This window comes from Hoplias malabaricus, chromosome 7 (genome assembly GCF_029633855.1).
Source record: "Hoplias malabaricus isolate fHopMal1 chromosome 7, fHopMal1.hap1, whole genome shotgun sequence".
NCBI classification, from domain to species: Eukaryota; Metazoa; Chordata; class Actinopteri; order Characiformes; family Erythrinidae; genus Hoplias; species Hoplias malabaricus.
In genome coordinates this window covers 24,342,285-24,357,870 of record NC_089806.1, presented here as the reverse complement: position 1 = coordinate 24,357,870, position 15,586 = coordinate 24,342,285, and the positions used below count along the sequence as shown (strand labels likewise).

The 15,586-nt window shown below is 38.3% G+C and overlaps 1 protein-coding gene across 3 annotated transcripts in view; it reads left to right on the top strand.

Moving 5' to 3' along the window:
• The first annotated feature begins 829 nt into the window (after positions 1-829).
• The window catches only part of kita (KIT proto-oncogene, receptor tyrosine kinase a), a 30,856-nt gene continuing 16,099 nt past the window's right edge, over positions 830-15,586 (top strand). The window contains exons 1-7 of one of the 3 annotated variants that reach the window (XM_066676642.1): positions 830-951; positions 8,907-9,167; positions 10,549-10,833; positions 11,525-11,664; positions 12,388-12,556; positions 13,206-13,392; positions 15,345-15,460. In XM_066676642.1, coding sequence (XP_066532739.1) covers positions 897-951; positions 8,907-9,167; positions 10,549-10,833; positions 11,525-11,664; positions 12,388-12,556; positions 13,206-13,392; positions 15,345-15,460 — 1,213 coding nt within the window. In that variant the 5' untranslated portion in view covers positions 830-896. Of the gene's footprint in view, positions 952-8,906; positions 9,168-10,533; positions 10,834-11,524; positions 11,665-12,387; positions 12,557-13,205; positions 13,393-15,344; positions 15,461-15,586 lie in introns of all 3 variants that reach the window. The other 2 variants (XM_066676641.1, XM_066676640.1) reach the window with 2 other exon arrangements.

The window sequence follows — 15,586 nt, the reverse complement described above, 5'->3', positions numbered from 1 at the left end:
ACAACTGCACTGATTAGAAACCAGTTCATGTTGACAACAGTGAATAACAGTCATTTAAAGTCACATGATAGTGAAAGTGAATTTGCAGTGTAGAATAAGCTTGTAATGTGCCGTGTTTTCTTATTTTATTCTATATAGATTAACAACTAACTGCTTAACTATCATGTTACATACCATAGACCTGTGTAATCAGACATTCTACTAAATCTTCATATGACATATTAGTCATATTCAGCAGTGCAGATTTATGAAGTTCCAAATCTGTGAACTATCAGCACATTGATAACAATTCTAATTTAACAGAACATACACAGCACAGAGAAATAAAGAAATGCCAGAACATTAAAAAAAATCTCCCCACCCCAAACCTGCCCCAGGACCTACCCAAAATAAAAATGATCATAATCATTGTAATAGTTGATATGCACAGTTGAGATGTGTTGAAAACCATTAATATTTGTAACATATAAACAGGTAAAATTAGTGGTTCTTCTTTGTCATTATTACTAATATGACTAAATCATATAAGGTTATCTTTGATTCAAGTTTTAAATTAATAACGGACAGCTGTTGAAAATGTTATGAAGGCTCTTAGCAATTCCACTGGGACTTGTTTTGACTCCCAATATGATCAAACCGTTTATTAAATGAGAAAATATATAAATATATATATGACCAGCTCCAAAGCCCCGCCCCTTTATCGCCCCTCTGCCTCAGCGCTTAAACACACAAGAGTCGGTTTGGGTAAAAACAGCGCTGGCCCTTTAAATTCATTTGTAGGAGCACTCGCCTCGCACCACTTGCTTGAACCGTCAGTGGCATTAGCGAGACTACCGAGTGGACAAACACATACCCCGAGAGACACCCACACACGCGAAATAGATGGAATTATAACTATGGAATACCACAGTGTACTGCTGTGTGTCTTTTTGCAGTTCATCTTCCGACCAGGTAAGGGAACTAACTGAGTGAGGGAGCAATCTGCCACTTTCCTGAGAAATTAGAACTTGAGGAGTGCGGGAGAGGTTGGTGGGACAAAGGTGGACTTATTTATTCTCGTTATGGATCTGAACTCATTTCTCCAGAACAGGCACCTCACCTGCTCTGCAGGAAGATGTATAGCTAGAGGTTAGATTAGTTTACTCGATCGTCTTGCTGGTGATTAGCAGAGTATTATCGCAGGTTGGTCTGCTTTAGCTGTTTATTCGGCAGACTTCACACCCAGAGTTGCAGAGGCGATGATGAGCCGTGTGAAACTGCTTATCAGCTTTTCTTTTGGTTACATCAGTGTAACGACCTTTACGTTTGGTAGCCTGCGCGTGTCTGTGTGGCGAGTGTCAATTTTACTTAATCGGTAGATTTTAAGTCACATTTTTCATTCCACCTTAAACGGTGCAGGTGAACGCAACGGCTACATCACCACAGAGGGTCAGTGAAGTATGTGTAAACTCAGGTGTGTCGAATATAACGGCTGTATAATTTAAAAAGGAACAGAAAATTTAACAAAGCTGGTGAAGTAAAAGACCTGCCAACCGTCACTAACGGACTACTGGTAATTATTTTAGCTCAAACGAAACTTCTAACAGCTTCGAAAGTTTCACGGTTAGTGTAAATGTGAAGATCTTCGCACCTCTCTCCGCTGTGTGTGAGATCTGTTTCTTTCTGACACTGATGCCGCTGAGAGAAACCGGATCTGAGCGCGGAGCCGTTGCTGAGGACGGTAACGGATAAGGCTCGAGCGCAGCTCTCAATAATTCATAAAACACGGAGTGTCAAAACAGCCATTTTACGTTTAATTCTAGCTACTGGCTCCCAATAACCATACAGGAGATGACATTTACACATTTGAAAGTGAGGGGTAGAGCAGGTGAAATGCTAGCAGAGTGGAAACAGCGGTAAGTGATGGGAAGCCGTTGGCGAGGGCTGTGAAACAAACGCTTTGACTATTTATTATTAACTCGGGTGGATTGAATCCTGCGTATCTGGAAGCGCATGGTCGCGCTCGATGCTCGTTCTCGCCTCTAAAGGTGTCGTTATAATCGTGGACCGGTCAACGTTCAATCATTGTGCTGATAAACAGGGGTTTCTGTGAAGCAGGCAAATAAGAGCGGGCAGTCACTTTGCATACAGCGGTCGTTTGTATCTGCACGTTAACTCAGCGGAGCAACAAGTGGCGTGTGTTCTTTTGGCTATTTGCTGGGGGGGGGGTTTTTCGCGGTCTTTTTGCGACCGTTCACTTAAGTCTTTGGGAAACGACAGATGACTAAGAGCCTAAACCCCTCTACATTTTCGGGGCCTCAATTCTTTGCGTTCGCGCGCGTGTGTGAGCGTGATGTATTTACTGCTTTTTTAGGACTTTAAAATGCTGCTAAAATATGCAATAAGAAGCTTTAAAATCTCTTGTTTTGTTGGCAGTTATGATTATTGAATACATTTTTTAATGCTAAACCACATACCACTATATATTTAGACCATTTAACGTCAACAGTGCAGACCGAAGTCTATGGAGGTGTCTCACAAACACGTGAATACAGAATGTGTGAGTGTGTTATGCATTATGACGCGCGAGGAACTGTACCTTTGGCATGCACGATTGTCATTTCTTTCACTTAAATGATCAATTTATGTCACTAAGATGAACAAGTGTAAGAAAGAAACCTTTTTAAATATTTTACAAGTACTGAGAAGAGACATTGAATTAAGCTTCACTTTGTGTCATGTGCAAACATACTGGCTTTGTACTTATATCTGTAATGTTGGTGAAAATGTCAGTGGGCAATATTAATTTAGGGAACCTGTCAGATGTTCATTCCCTCCCTGCTTTAAATATTAAACAAAGGGACTTATTTTCTTTTTTGGGGTCTTAAAGTCCCCTACAAGTTATCAATTAAACATGTAAAAATTTCATATCTGTTCATCCAAATTATATATTTAAAAGTAATTAAAAATATATATATATATATGATCAAATCCTTAAAAGTAGCTTACATATTATCACTGTCCAAAGAAAAATATTTATCTCCAAAATAGGAGAAGGGGGTGGGGCTTATATTTCTATGGTTGTCAGTGTCAAAATACTGCATTTCAAGTCATTTTTGAACATTTTATGGTCCATATATTTTCCCACAATGTGAAGAACAGCTGCTGTGTTCAAAACTTAACAAAAATGGAGATACAGGTTTTTCTTCACTCAGTATGTGAGGATGAATATGCAAATAGTCCCAAACTCTGCTTACGCCCTCCCCTGAAGCTAAAGCATACCAGTACATCTTGGACTCTGCACATAAAACAGTCAAAACTCTTCTTGTTTTCTCTTTAACTGTACACTACACATTGGCAAATGTTAATATTGGAGTAAATCAGCTATACACTATATAAACAGTAGTTTGGGACACACCTCCTAATTAATGAATTCAGATTTTTCATTCAGTCCCATTGCCACAGGGGTATAAACTCAAGCACCTAACCATACAATCTGCCTTTACAAACATTTGTGTAAGAGTGGGTCACTCTGAAGAGCTTGCTGAATTCAAGCATGGTACTGTAATAGGATGCCACCATTGCAACAAGTCAGCTTGTGAAATGTCTTCCCTCCTAAATAGTCCATGATCTACTGATAGTGATATTATTGAAAAGTGGAAGCTTTTAGGAACCACAGTAACCCAGTTACAAAGGGGTGGAACACATGAAGTTACAGAGTGTGTACACTGAGGTGCATAGTGCATAAAAGTCACCAAACCAGGAGCTTCAAGGCAAAGCATGCCCAAGCAGCAGCATGCAAGCCTTAAATCATCAAACACAATGTCAAGCGTCAGATGAAGTCAGGTAAATCACACCGCCATTGGACTCAGGAGCAGAGGAAATGTTCTGTGGAGTGACAGTGGAGTGTGGAGATTTAGCAGTCTGGTGGACAAGTCTGGGTTTGGCAAATACCAGGAGTACATTATCTGCATGATTACATTGTTCGATGTTTGGTGGGGGAGTGGTTTTTCAGGGGAGTTGACCTAATCCCCTTAGTTCCTAATCCCCGGTAGAAAATCTACAGCGTAACAAGTAATTTTGGACAAGATTGGGGAAAGCCTTTTTGTTCCAACATGACTGTGCCCCAGTGCACAGTCCATAACGGCATGGTTGAGTGATTTTGGTGTGGATGAACATGACTGACCCTCACCAAGCCCTGACCCCATTGAACACCTTAGAGATAAACTAGAATGGAGATTTCAAGCCAGGCCTTCTCATTCACCATCAGTGTCTGACCTCACAAATGCTCTTCTAGATGAATGGGCAAAAATGACCACATATTCTCTACAAAGTCTTGTAGAAAGCCTTCCCAGAAAAGAGGTAGCTCTTATAGTTTCAAAGGGGAGGGGGAGTCAGCTCCATAGCAATGCCTATGGATTTAGAATGGGACGTCACATATGCTTTTCTCCATATAGTGTACAAATGCAAACAAATCGCCCCCCTTCAGAAAATCCCAAAAACGTTCGAAATAATTCCAACTGAAGCTCAATTGTGCCTTCTCATTGCTCCGTCATAAAGCTAGAACCTTGCACAAGAGTTCCTTCAGGCTGAAAGAACACAGGGTCTCACCATTAGTCATGGTCTTGGCTACAGTACTTTTCTCTTGCACCTGCCTCACAACCCCCTTAAACATCCCCTGTGCATGGGCTTTGTGAGATGTGAAGCCCCTCTCAGCCAAGTTTTCATACTGATGGTTCTCTGCCATGAGTTTTAGAAATAGTGAATCTTAGCTTGAAAAATTCTGCTGGCTTCTCCTCTTGGTTCTTTAACATTGCATTTTCTAATGGTATGGAATTTGCCCCACAATGCAAGCTGACAATGTAAGAAACTCTGGCTGTTTAAAACTCTTTTGAAGACTGCAAAGCAGTGTCAAAGCAGATATGCTCAGTCATGGGACTGACAGCTTACTTTGTTTATGATACATTTTCTAGCATACAAAAAAAAATCACAAAGACATGTTAACAAGGTAAAACCCTGAAGGTTGTCTTGAAGTGTGTACTTGTCAGATCTGTCTTTTGTAGTAAGCGTATGTTATCTCTCTTTATATTTTTGTTTTTAATTCAGTGCTTTAGAGGTACTACATAGGATGGATTTCTTAATAATATGAAGAGGTGTATTGGCAGAAATATATGCAGGGCAGGCCTAATTCGAGAACACTATAGGTCTGTGTTATGTTTTGAAGTCAATACCTTTCATCGTTGTGTTGAATGCGGGATCAAAGCTGACTACCAGGCCAATCTGCATCTGTGCAGCCAGCACTTCAGTGTTCACTCCATCAAAAGGCAGCACATTTTATTGTCATGTTATCTTGTTGTTGCCCCCCCAGCAACTGAATATCTTGTTCAAACATGTTTTGCTGCCAAAAGCCAAAGGGGCATCATTATGAAAGAAGAACAGGAACTCACACCAACAGACTGTGGTACCTGTTTGTGTGAATTCCTACTCCCTGCGGAGCTCAGTGTGATTGCCCGGAGTCTTTTTCAGGAAAGCCGACAAGTGAGCTCACAAGCAGTATCACCTCCTGGGTTTGTAGCTTTCTGGTTCTCTCTGTATCTTTCTCTTTTTGTTTCTCTAGAGGTCCCAGATTCTTCACACTGCTGTATCGGTTCAGCCAATCATTCTGAGTAGAATAGTAGTTGGAATAATTCACATTGCTTTTTCAGATAAAGACTAAACATTTTTTTGTTTCTATCTCTCTCTCTTTCTCTTTCTAAAAGAATAAAAAATAATAGTTTGTTTACAGTATACGTATATGTATAAAATACATAGATTTGTAGGAATAATTACCATGGGGTAATTTTCCCATTAATTATTTTTAAAGAAAATTCTTTTGTAATAGTGGTCAGGTCATGTTGTTCAAGCAATAATTGCATTTTATTCATGTGCTGAATATAAAATTATATATAAAATGAAATATGTAAAATGCAATCAGCAGTTTTAAATGGCTTTAGATTTTGCTGTATATTTTTTATTCAGCACAGTGTATTTAAAATAGGTCATTGTGTGCTGAATATTTTTATATGTATATGAATGCATTTTCAATAAATGGGTTGTTTTTCATGGCTGTAAGTTCTACAGCCACATAAGCGGTTGCAATATTTGGCCTAAAATGGCAACAGCACATTGTGGTCTGCAAGTGAACTGGTAAAAGGTGTAGGTCCCATAGTTTTTCTCACCTTTAGGGGCTTCAATATCTATTATTTACCGAAACCATCAGAAGACCACATATCCATTTGAAAAAAAACAGGAGCCTACAGGAACCTGTCAAAGCACACACAATAGAGCATTTATCTGTAAACCAGGAACCTGTAAACCAGAGTAAACATGCCAGCAGCAGATAATCCCAGAGCATGCACACACAGAACATACCCGATGTTGACTCACTCACTCACTCACTCACTCACTCACACATACACAGTTGCTACTTTTCACAACAGTTTCACCTTTTACCTCTAAATCCTTCTCTTTCCATTTTCCCTTCAGATTAGTGTGAGAACATTAAAAAACTAAAATGACTTATTACAAGACAGATGCTTTAGCCTTTGCCAGACATAAATTTTGTTTGAGGAAGTTGCCTGACTGAGTATAATTTATGTTTATTTTCAGTCAATTAGTTGTTCACGTGCTGTGTGCAGAACACACACAATTCTGAATAGATTTTCTGCTGGAGCTGCTTGGAAGTGCAGATTTCCTTGAAATGCACCTGTTTGACTGGTTTTATTATATATATTATAACTAAACTGAGTTTTTGGGAAAGGGCAGAGTCATAACTGCTTCTTCATTTATATATTGTTTGCACTGTACACGTGTCTCTGCAAAAACCCTATTTGCTTTTGTATTGTGCATATATTTAAAAATGTTTCACATTTTTTTGTAGGTTTCCTCAGCTTTCTGTGTAAACACCTGCATCTGTGTTAGGACCACATTTTTATTGGCTCTTTTGCTTTCCTGGTTTGTTGGCTGGGTTCAACCTTTTAGCTAACCAATTTAACAAATACATGTAAGGTGAAATTTATGATAATGCACTCTAATTAACAGTTAGTTACAATTAGTTACATTTACGCAAAGGAGGAAATGAAATAAATTTTGTGGCTGTCAGTTAAGAAATGATAAGAAAGAAAATGCTTAGATTAGAAATTCTACAGGGACAACTTACAGCGGGTAAAATAAGTATTGAACATGTCACCAATTTTCTAAGTAAATATATTTCGAAAGGTGCTATTGACATATTTTTCACCAGATGTTGGTAACAACCCATTCATCCACACATACAAAGAAATCAAACCACAGATCTCTGTAAATTAAGTTATGTAAAATAATACAAAATGACTCAGGGAAAAAGTATTGAACACGCTTACGGAAATGTATTTAATACTTCGTACTAAAAACTTTGTTGGTGATGACAACTTCAAGACGCTTACTGTATGCAGAAATTAGTTGCATGGCTCAGGTGGGAACACTCTTCTAATTCTGAAGGTTCCATGTGCTCCTTCTATGAACTCTATGAACTATGAGCTTTAGTTCCTTCCATAAATTTTCAAATGAATTCAAATCAGGTGATTGGCTGGACCATTCTAGCAGCTTGATTTTCTTTCTCTGAAACCAATTGAGCGTTTCCTTGGCTGTGTGTTTGGGATCATTGTCTTGCTGAAATGTCCACCCTCATTTCATCTTCATCATTCTGGTAGATGCAGGGGATTTTTATCAAGAATGTTTTGGTACATTTGTCTATTCGTCCTTTCTTCAATTATATGAAGCGTGCCAGTGCCGTACGTTGAAATTCAGCCCCACACCATGATGTTCCCACCTCCAAGCATCACTACTGGCTTGATGTTTTTGGGGTGATATGCAGTGCCTTTTAACCTCCAAACATGGTGTGTATTATGACATCCAAAGGGTTCAATTTAGGTCTCACCTGACAACACTATATTCTCCCAGTATTCCACAGGCTTGTCTAAATGTTGTTGAGCAAACTTTAAATGCGCTTCAGCATGCTTTTTCTTCAGCAAAGGAGTCTTGCGTGGTGAACGTGCATACTAGCCATGGCGGTTGAGTGCATTACTTATTGTTTTCTTTGAATTAATTGTACTTGATGATTCCAGGTCTTTCTGTAGCTCTCCACAAGTGGTCTTTGGCACTTGGACAACTTTTCTGATCATTCTTTTAACTCCTGTGTCTGAAATCTTGCGGGGAGTACTTGGCCATGGCCCGTTTATGGTGAAGTGATGTTCTTTCCACTTTGGGATTAATCAAGCAACAGTGCACATTGTAACCTTCAGTAGTTTAGAAATACTTCTGTAACCAATGCCATCAACAATAAGGTTGCGAAGGTTGTGAGAGAGCTCATTGTGGATATGTGGATTGGATGGGCTGTTACCGACATCTGGTGAGAATGTCAACAGCACCTTTAGAAATGTATTTACTTAGAAAATTGGTGACATGTTCAATACATTTTTCACCCACTGTATATGCAAATGTGTCTGTTACTCAACTTGGAGCATGTCAGTCTTTGATGAGTTGCCATGCCTTGAGCTTTTCAGTTTAGTGGTGGAACATTGCCTTACCTGAGACTTAGCTAGAATATCAAAATATCAAATGTCAAAATATACTATGCTGAATATAAATAATTAGAAATACACTTTGAAAAACCTTGTGATATTGCTTTTAATTGCATTTATTGTTATAGTATTTCCCTAATGCCATTATTTTACTTCAGTAAGAATTGTTCCTTTCTTTCATATTTGCTTATCACATCTTTAAATGACATTTTTGTAGGTAGTTCTGATGGTATGTTATTATTTATTGAGTGCATGATTAGTCTTTCACAGGATTATTGCTGGTGATGTTTTTTTTATTGATGGTCCAATTTGTGACTATTTTTTCAGGCAGTACCAAACTCACTATTGACCCGGACAAAGACGCAATCACTGTGCCATTGAATGGCAACCTATCTCTCAGCTGCAAGGGTGATGGCCCAGTGCGATGGCATCGGGAAGATCGCCCAGGACGACCTGTCAGAGAGCAGCAGAGGAAAGGCAGTATGTCTACTATTAATGTAGTCAATGTGAAAGCCATGTACCTGGGCAGATATGTGTGCTTGGAGGAGCACTCAGGAGACAAAAACTCCATCTATGTCTTTGTTACAGGTATGTGTGTGAGGGTTGATATATCTATATTGCAAAATGTTACAGTCATGTATATCTACTTAGTGAATGTATGTCTAAAGTTGTGTATTTGTGCTTTATGTGTTTTTACTATCACTTGATCAAGAAAAAAATGTATAACCAATTCCTTCTTATAATTTACACACACTAAAAATTCTAGACACAGCGGTCGTTAAATAAAGTAAATTACCATTTACTGGCAAGTAGGAAATTGATCCAGACATTTAATTTAGCTACAATTTTGTTTACTGTACACATCTGCGTAGTTGTTTTACCTGAATGCGGTGTGTCATTAGCTTAGAAATAACGTAACTGCAATAATTCCAACATTTTCCTGACAGTTTACTTGGTTTATACCATTCAGAGTGGTACACTTGAGGTAGGACAATATATATACGGTTGATCTGGGTAAAAAAGAAGACAAGAAAATGCTTGTTTCCTTTTAAATTTAAAAAAAATACAAACAATTTATTTTCTATAGGATATGGTTGGTTACAGGCATGGCAGATTGACCATGATTAATAAAGTTAGGGTTTACTGACACAAGGCCATTGAAGTTACCTAGTTTGCAGAATCATATGGACTAAAAGCCTTAAGAAACTCCACAAAAAATCTTATTTGCTCATATAAAAATTTATTGTTTGTGAATACTATTTATGTTTACATAAACCTGAGGATTTATCAGTATGTTTCTTTGTGATTTATATGTCTGCACCTTATATAGTAGTCCCAACATGTCCAGCTGTTTTGTCCACAGAGTTGAAACATATCCCATGATCATATGTTGATACATCCATGCCCTGTTACTGAGTTTTATATATCAACAGATTAAAATACACTTGAGATAATGCTGAAAAGAGCTACATTGTTAAAAACTGCATATAATCTTCTAGCAGTGTGCTGCGGTTTGGATCCTGCAACAATATTTGGGTAAAGAATCCCACAGAAATCTTTTTACTCATTTATTTCTCAATGTTAGTTGTAGCCCCACTCAGGAGTCTAGCCTCATAGACCCTTGTATAGACTTCTTACGTACACTGCTGAGCATACAGTATTAAACATCTAGTGTATATTTAGGGGCAGCTTCCTACATTGTGGAAGTGAACTTAAAATTGCATTAGGGAACAGGCTGTGTCTGTGTCTGTCACGTAGGCTTTTGTATGTTGTGTATTGTGTTTGAGGGTATCTGCTATCACTCTTTTTGTCTGTCATGTGCTGCTATGCTCCATCCACATTCTCTTTCTCTCTGTCCCTGTCCGTCTTGGACTTTCCATCTGTCACTCTTTCTCTTGCAGTCTCATGTCTTAATCTAAGCCCCTTGGTTGTGTTTCATTGGTTTTTGATTTAGCCTTCCTCTCAGCAGATCCTGACCACCCCTTCAGGAGGTCCATCATAACGGATATTATGGTAGCAGCAGGTAACATCACTTCCATCCCATGCCTAGCTACGGACCCCAGCATGACCGACCTGAGATTGAAAACCTGCGATAGGCGCCCCCTACCTTCTGAGATGAGGTACACTGCCAGCACAGAGACGGGCATCACTGTGAGCAATGTTCAACCAGACTTTGAAGGATGCTATATCTGCATAGGATCCCTAAATGGAAAAGAGGTCACATCTGTGAACTACCAACTCAGTGTGCGACTGGGTAAGAAACTGTGAGAGCAAGAGAGAGAGAAAGCAAAGAATAGTTCAGCTCTCTTCTTGCATGTTATGTACTGTCTTTAAAAGGGTCACAAGTTCCAGCCCAGGAGGGTCTATTTTTTCCTTGCCCAGACACTCGTTTATCTATGAACAAATTGACCTGTTTGCTTTACCCACAAATGCAGTCTTTCTTTGACACTGCTATAACATTAGACATGTTTTAGAGAAGCTTGGCAAAAATTACATTCAGTCTACTGAGAATAAAACATTTATATATTTATAAAACATATTTTAATACATTTATACATATAATGAAACAAACTGTGAATATTTTTCTGTGTTTATTAGTTTTTAAATATAAATGTCATGGTTGGTCTGTGTCCTTTTGTGTTTTGGTCCCTGATTTCCTGTAGCCATGCCCCACACCTGTGAGTTTTAGGGATCATGTTACCTAACTCATTGGGTTAAATATAATTTTCGCACACAGTTTGTCAAGTGTGTCTAATCTTGCAAAAGTTGATATGAAGGAAAGCATTAATTGGTGAACTGCTTGGTTTAGTTTGTAAATTCTAGAAATTAAAAAGTGCTTATAGTGTGGCCCAGAGGAACTGATTACAACTGGTCCCTTAATATTTGTGGTCTCATAAATACTTGATTATACAGTTCATGATTGTTTTGTCTTGATTCGATGTCAGTTCCAGACAGGCCCCCAAAAATATCCCTACTTGAGCCCAGCAGAGTGCTTCTGACCCAGGGCCAAAAACTCAGCCTGACCTGCTCCACTTCCAACGTTAACAGTGACATCAAGATCCACTGGATACCTCCTACTGGAGTAGTAAGCGCACTTACCTTATCTCACACACTTGAAATGTTCCTTTGGAGACACACCCCCAGCCTTTATGGATTGACCCTTTTCACTCAGCATAATAGCTATGTAATTATGGCCTGACAGTTATGAGAGTGCACATAGCCTTGTTACAAGTTTTATTTACTTTTGCTGTAGTGGCTAAGAGAGCTTCACAGTATTTCAACATTCTTGTGAGCTGATATGTAAATATAGAGCAATTAGACTGGAGTGTCATCTGAGGAATGTAAATCTTAGTATGATGCAATATTGTGTTAAGAGACTTGATACAACATAGTATGGGCCACTCCCAAAATGGCCTTCTAAATGTACAGATAAAATAAAAATAAGATAAATCTGCAAGTGTGTCTCTTTATGGCTCCTTTTTTTCCATGTTTATAAAGCACACATTGATGTAAAGACCTTGAAACATGGCAAAAGTGCGTTCCTATGCATTCAGCTGTACGATGCAGCCAGTTTGCAAATGACCTGTTATATGCAGTGATTTTTTCCCCAGTATAATAAATACAAACCAAAAAATTATATGTGCAACTATGTTGTTGTTTGTAGAGGATGCATGTACTATTTATTTTACGTTAATAAACAAACAATGTCATTTGTCCAAGGGCTTTTAAATTTTTGCATGTGACAGAACAGGCAAATACAGACTCATTTTCCATTAATTTCCACACATTACTTTGTGTATCTTTACAGTCGGCAACCACACGTCAAGTCTCTCATATTTTGACTGAGCCCGTCTCACATGTACGCAAGGCCTTCCTTGAAATACAGGCTGTGAAGTTGCATGACTCTGGAAGCTATCGATGTGAAGCTCAAAATTACAGAGGGATCAGTGCAGAGACGGTCTGGGTTGATGTCTTCAGTAAGACTGCATATCATAAAACACACACTACAAATTCACACAACTTTTGGTTTCCTCTTTGAACTTTAGCCAAACTCGTATTACAGAAACATTGTTATAACAGGCTTTATGCTGTAGGTCAATGTCTTTGTGTTTCACAATCAATATGTCAAATATTACAGTCATGTCATGAAAGAGTTCAGTTTACAAATATCTGTTCTGTCTATAGACGCAACTTCAAGGGAGCATAACTGGTTTTGCGCTCTCAGTTTTGTGGTTTGCCCAAAAATTCTTTATAAAAACTGGCAAAAGTGTGAAGGAAGTTTTTTCTTTCCACAAAGCAAAACCATAAGCCCAAAAATAGCTTCCAAGTTCAAGCCATACTTCTCTTAAACTTCTCCTCTTCTACTTAATTGAAAACAAATATACAGATTTGCACCACGCATTTGACTGTAAGTACTAGCTGTAACTTAAAGAGGTAAAAAGATCCAGTTGTGTCACTTGGCACTTTGAACATGTGTTCTAAACACGAACGCTGGTTTTCCCAGTGTTGATCCTTGAGTATACTTTTGATTTTAAATAAGCTGAAAACGTATACTTACAGACCACTATGCTAACTGTTTCTGTTGAAAACTAAATGTTTCAAATTGTGTTTGTATGTCTGTATTAGGTAAAGGATTCATTAACCTGACCCATGTACACAATGGGACATGGAGGGTGCGAGAAGGAGAGAGTTTGACTCTGCGTGTGGATATGGATGCCTATCCTAAACCTCACACCACTTCCTGGAGCTACAACAGACAGCAACTCACCAATACAACTGATCATGTCATCATCACACGCTCACATGCCCACAGGTACACACACATGCACATCAACACAATTCATCAAAACAATGAGCATTACATCTGGATTAGTCTATCAATACCAAGCCTGAACAGTGTCTTTTTACATTGTTGTTAATAGTATAATGAACTAATATTGGTTAAGTTTCTTTACAGTGAAAGACATCCACTGTGTTTTTGTATTTGCATTTTTTTATTCACAAATGTGACTATGAAAAAGGTTCTCAAACTGTGTTATACCTACCACTGGAGGTATCTAAAACCTCCAGTGGCACGTGAGATAACCTTGAAAATTTTACTTATTGCTTAATAGTTCAGGAACTGATTACAGAATATCTAAAAATCAGGAAATGGTGTTTATGATCATGTCATTAAATGACGTAATATAATTAGTTTGTGTTAAAAAAAATAGATATATAAAAAATTACAAAACTATATTTTCTAATATGACATGGGCTACATAGGCACCGTAGTTTCGAATATATAGGTAGGCGGGGTGGAGGCATTCCCCTGCTTTTTAATTTTTAATTTTTTCAACGTGGGAAATCGATCCCCCATTATTTTGTGAAATCCCATGGTTTCAGCTGCTTATGTTCTGAACGTAAGCAAAGGCTAGAGACTGACAATTTGGACTTTATTACAAAAAGAACCAAGTGGAAATGAGAAAAACAAGCCAAGATCAAACATGAGAACACACCAAGGAATGCTACTGAACCAAGTAGGGCAAAATCCAGAGGCACAGATAGACAAAAACAAAACTAGCATTCTGTAAATGTGATGAAAAAGTCTACAGGGAATGTCTAAGATTGTGGGCAAATGCTGTTCTCTGGTTTGTTTATGTTCAGAAGATTCACGTCTTGGAACATTATGTTTGAGGAAAAAAAAAAAGAACTGTTGTTTATATGTGGCTGGAGTTAAGATTTATTCATTGTTTGAAATACCATTGTAGCTCTTTTTAGCAGTTAGCTGTCTCCTGAATTTAATCAATATTCAGTATATAAGTCAATATTACCCACTTATGGAGCAGGAATTTGTGCTTTTCAAAATTTGCCGTTCTCTGGAAAACTCCAGATTTCATTTCTCTGCCCTGAGCAGAGTAAACCTTCATTTTTTTAACCCATTTACAGACACTGGGGTTTAGTAAAAATATTAGACCAGTTTGAGCCAGCAATAAGGTTGGAAAGCTAGCAGATGATGAGAATTTTATATTAAAAAATGTAATTAAAATCTCTCCTTTACAGCACATAATCTGTATTAAACTGACACTTCTTCTCGCATTTATTTCATTCAAAACGCTTAATATCATTACCCCAAAATTTTGTCTGTTCTCATAAATGTATAATTGTGTTTAAAACATCTATTTTGGCGGCACGGTGACGCAGCAGGTAGTGTCGCAGTCACACAGCTCCAGGGACCTGGAGGTTGTGGGTTCGATTCCCGCTCCGGGTGACTGTCTGTGAGGAGTTGGTGTGTTCTCCCCGTGTCCGTGTGGGTTTCCTCCGGGTGCTCCGGTTTCCTCCCACAGTCCAAAAACACGTTGCAGGTGGATTGGTGACTCGAAAATGTCCGTAGGTGTGAGTGTGTGAGTGAATGTGTGTGTGTCTGTGTTGCCCTGTGAAGGACTGGCGCCCCCTCCAGGGTGTATTCCCGCCTTGCGTCCAATGATTCCAGGTAGGCTCTGGACCCCCCGCGACCCTAAATTGGATAAGCGGTTACAGATAATGGATGGATGGATGGAAAACATCTATTTTATGCCTGTTTATTTGTTTTCTGTCTGTAATAATTATTAATTATTTTAGAGTAATTATTTCGGAATGGAGGAAGAACCAAACACACACATGTTTCTGTGATATGACTCATAGGTTGTACTTGGAGGTTTTGTTTTGATAATTGGTGGTACTTGGCCTATAACAATTGAGAATCACTGAGAAAGACTTTTTTTTTTTTTTTATTTTATTTTTCAGGTATAACTGTGAATTGAAGCTGGTGCGTTTAAAAGTATCAGAGAGTGGATTCTACACATTTATGGCGACAAATGGTGATGCAACAATTCATCAAATGTTTGAAGTATATGTCATAAGTAAGTTAATATGCTTATTGTAAATAATAAATATTACAATTTTTCATTATGTGAAAGGAACCAGTGGGCATATTTGTTCTGCTTCTTTTAGTCATGTGATACCTCAGCATTGTTGCTGCTCTGTTT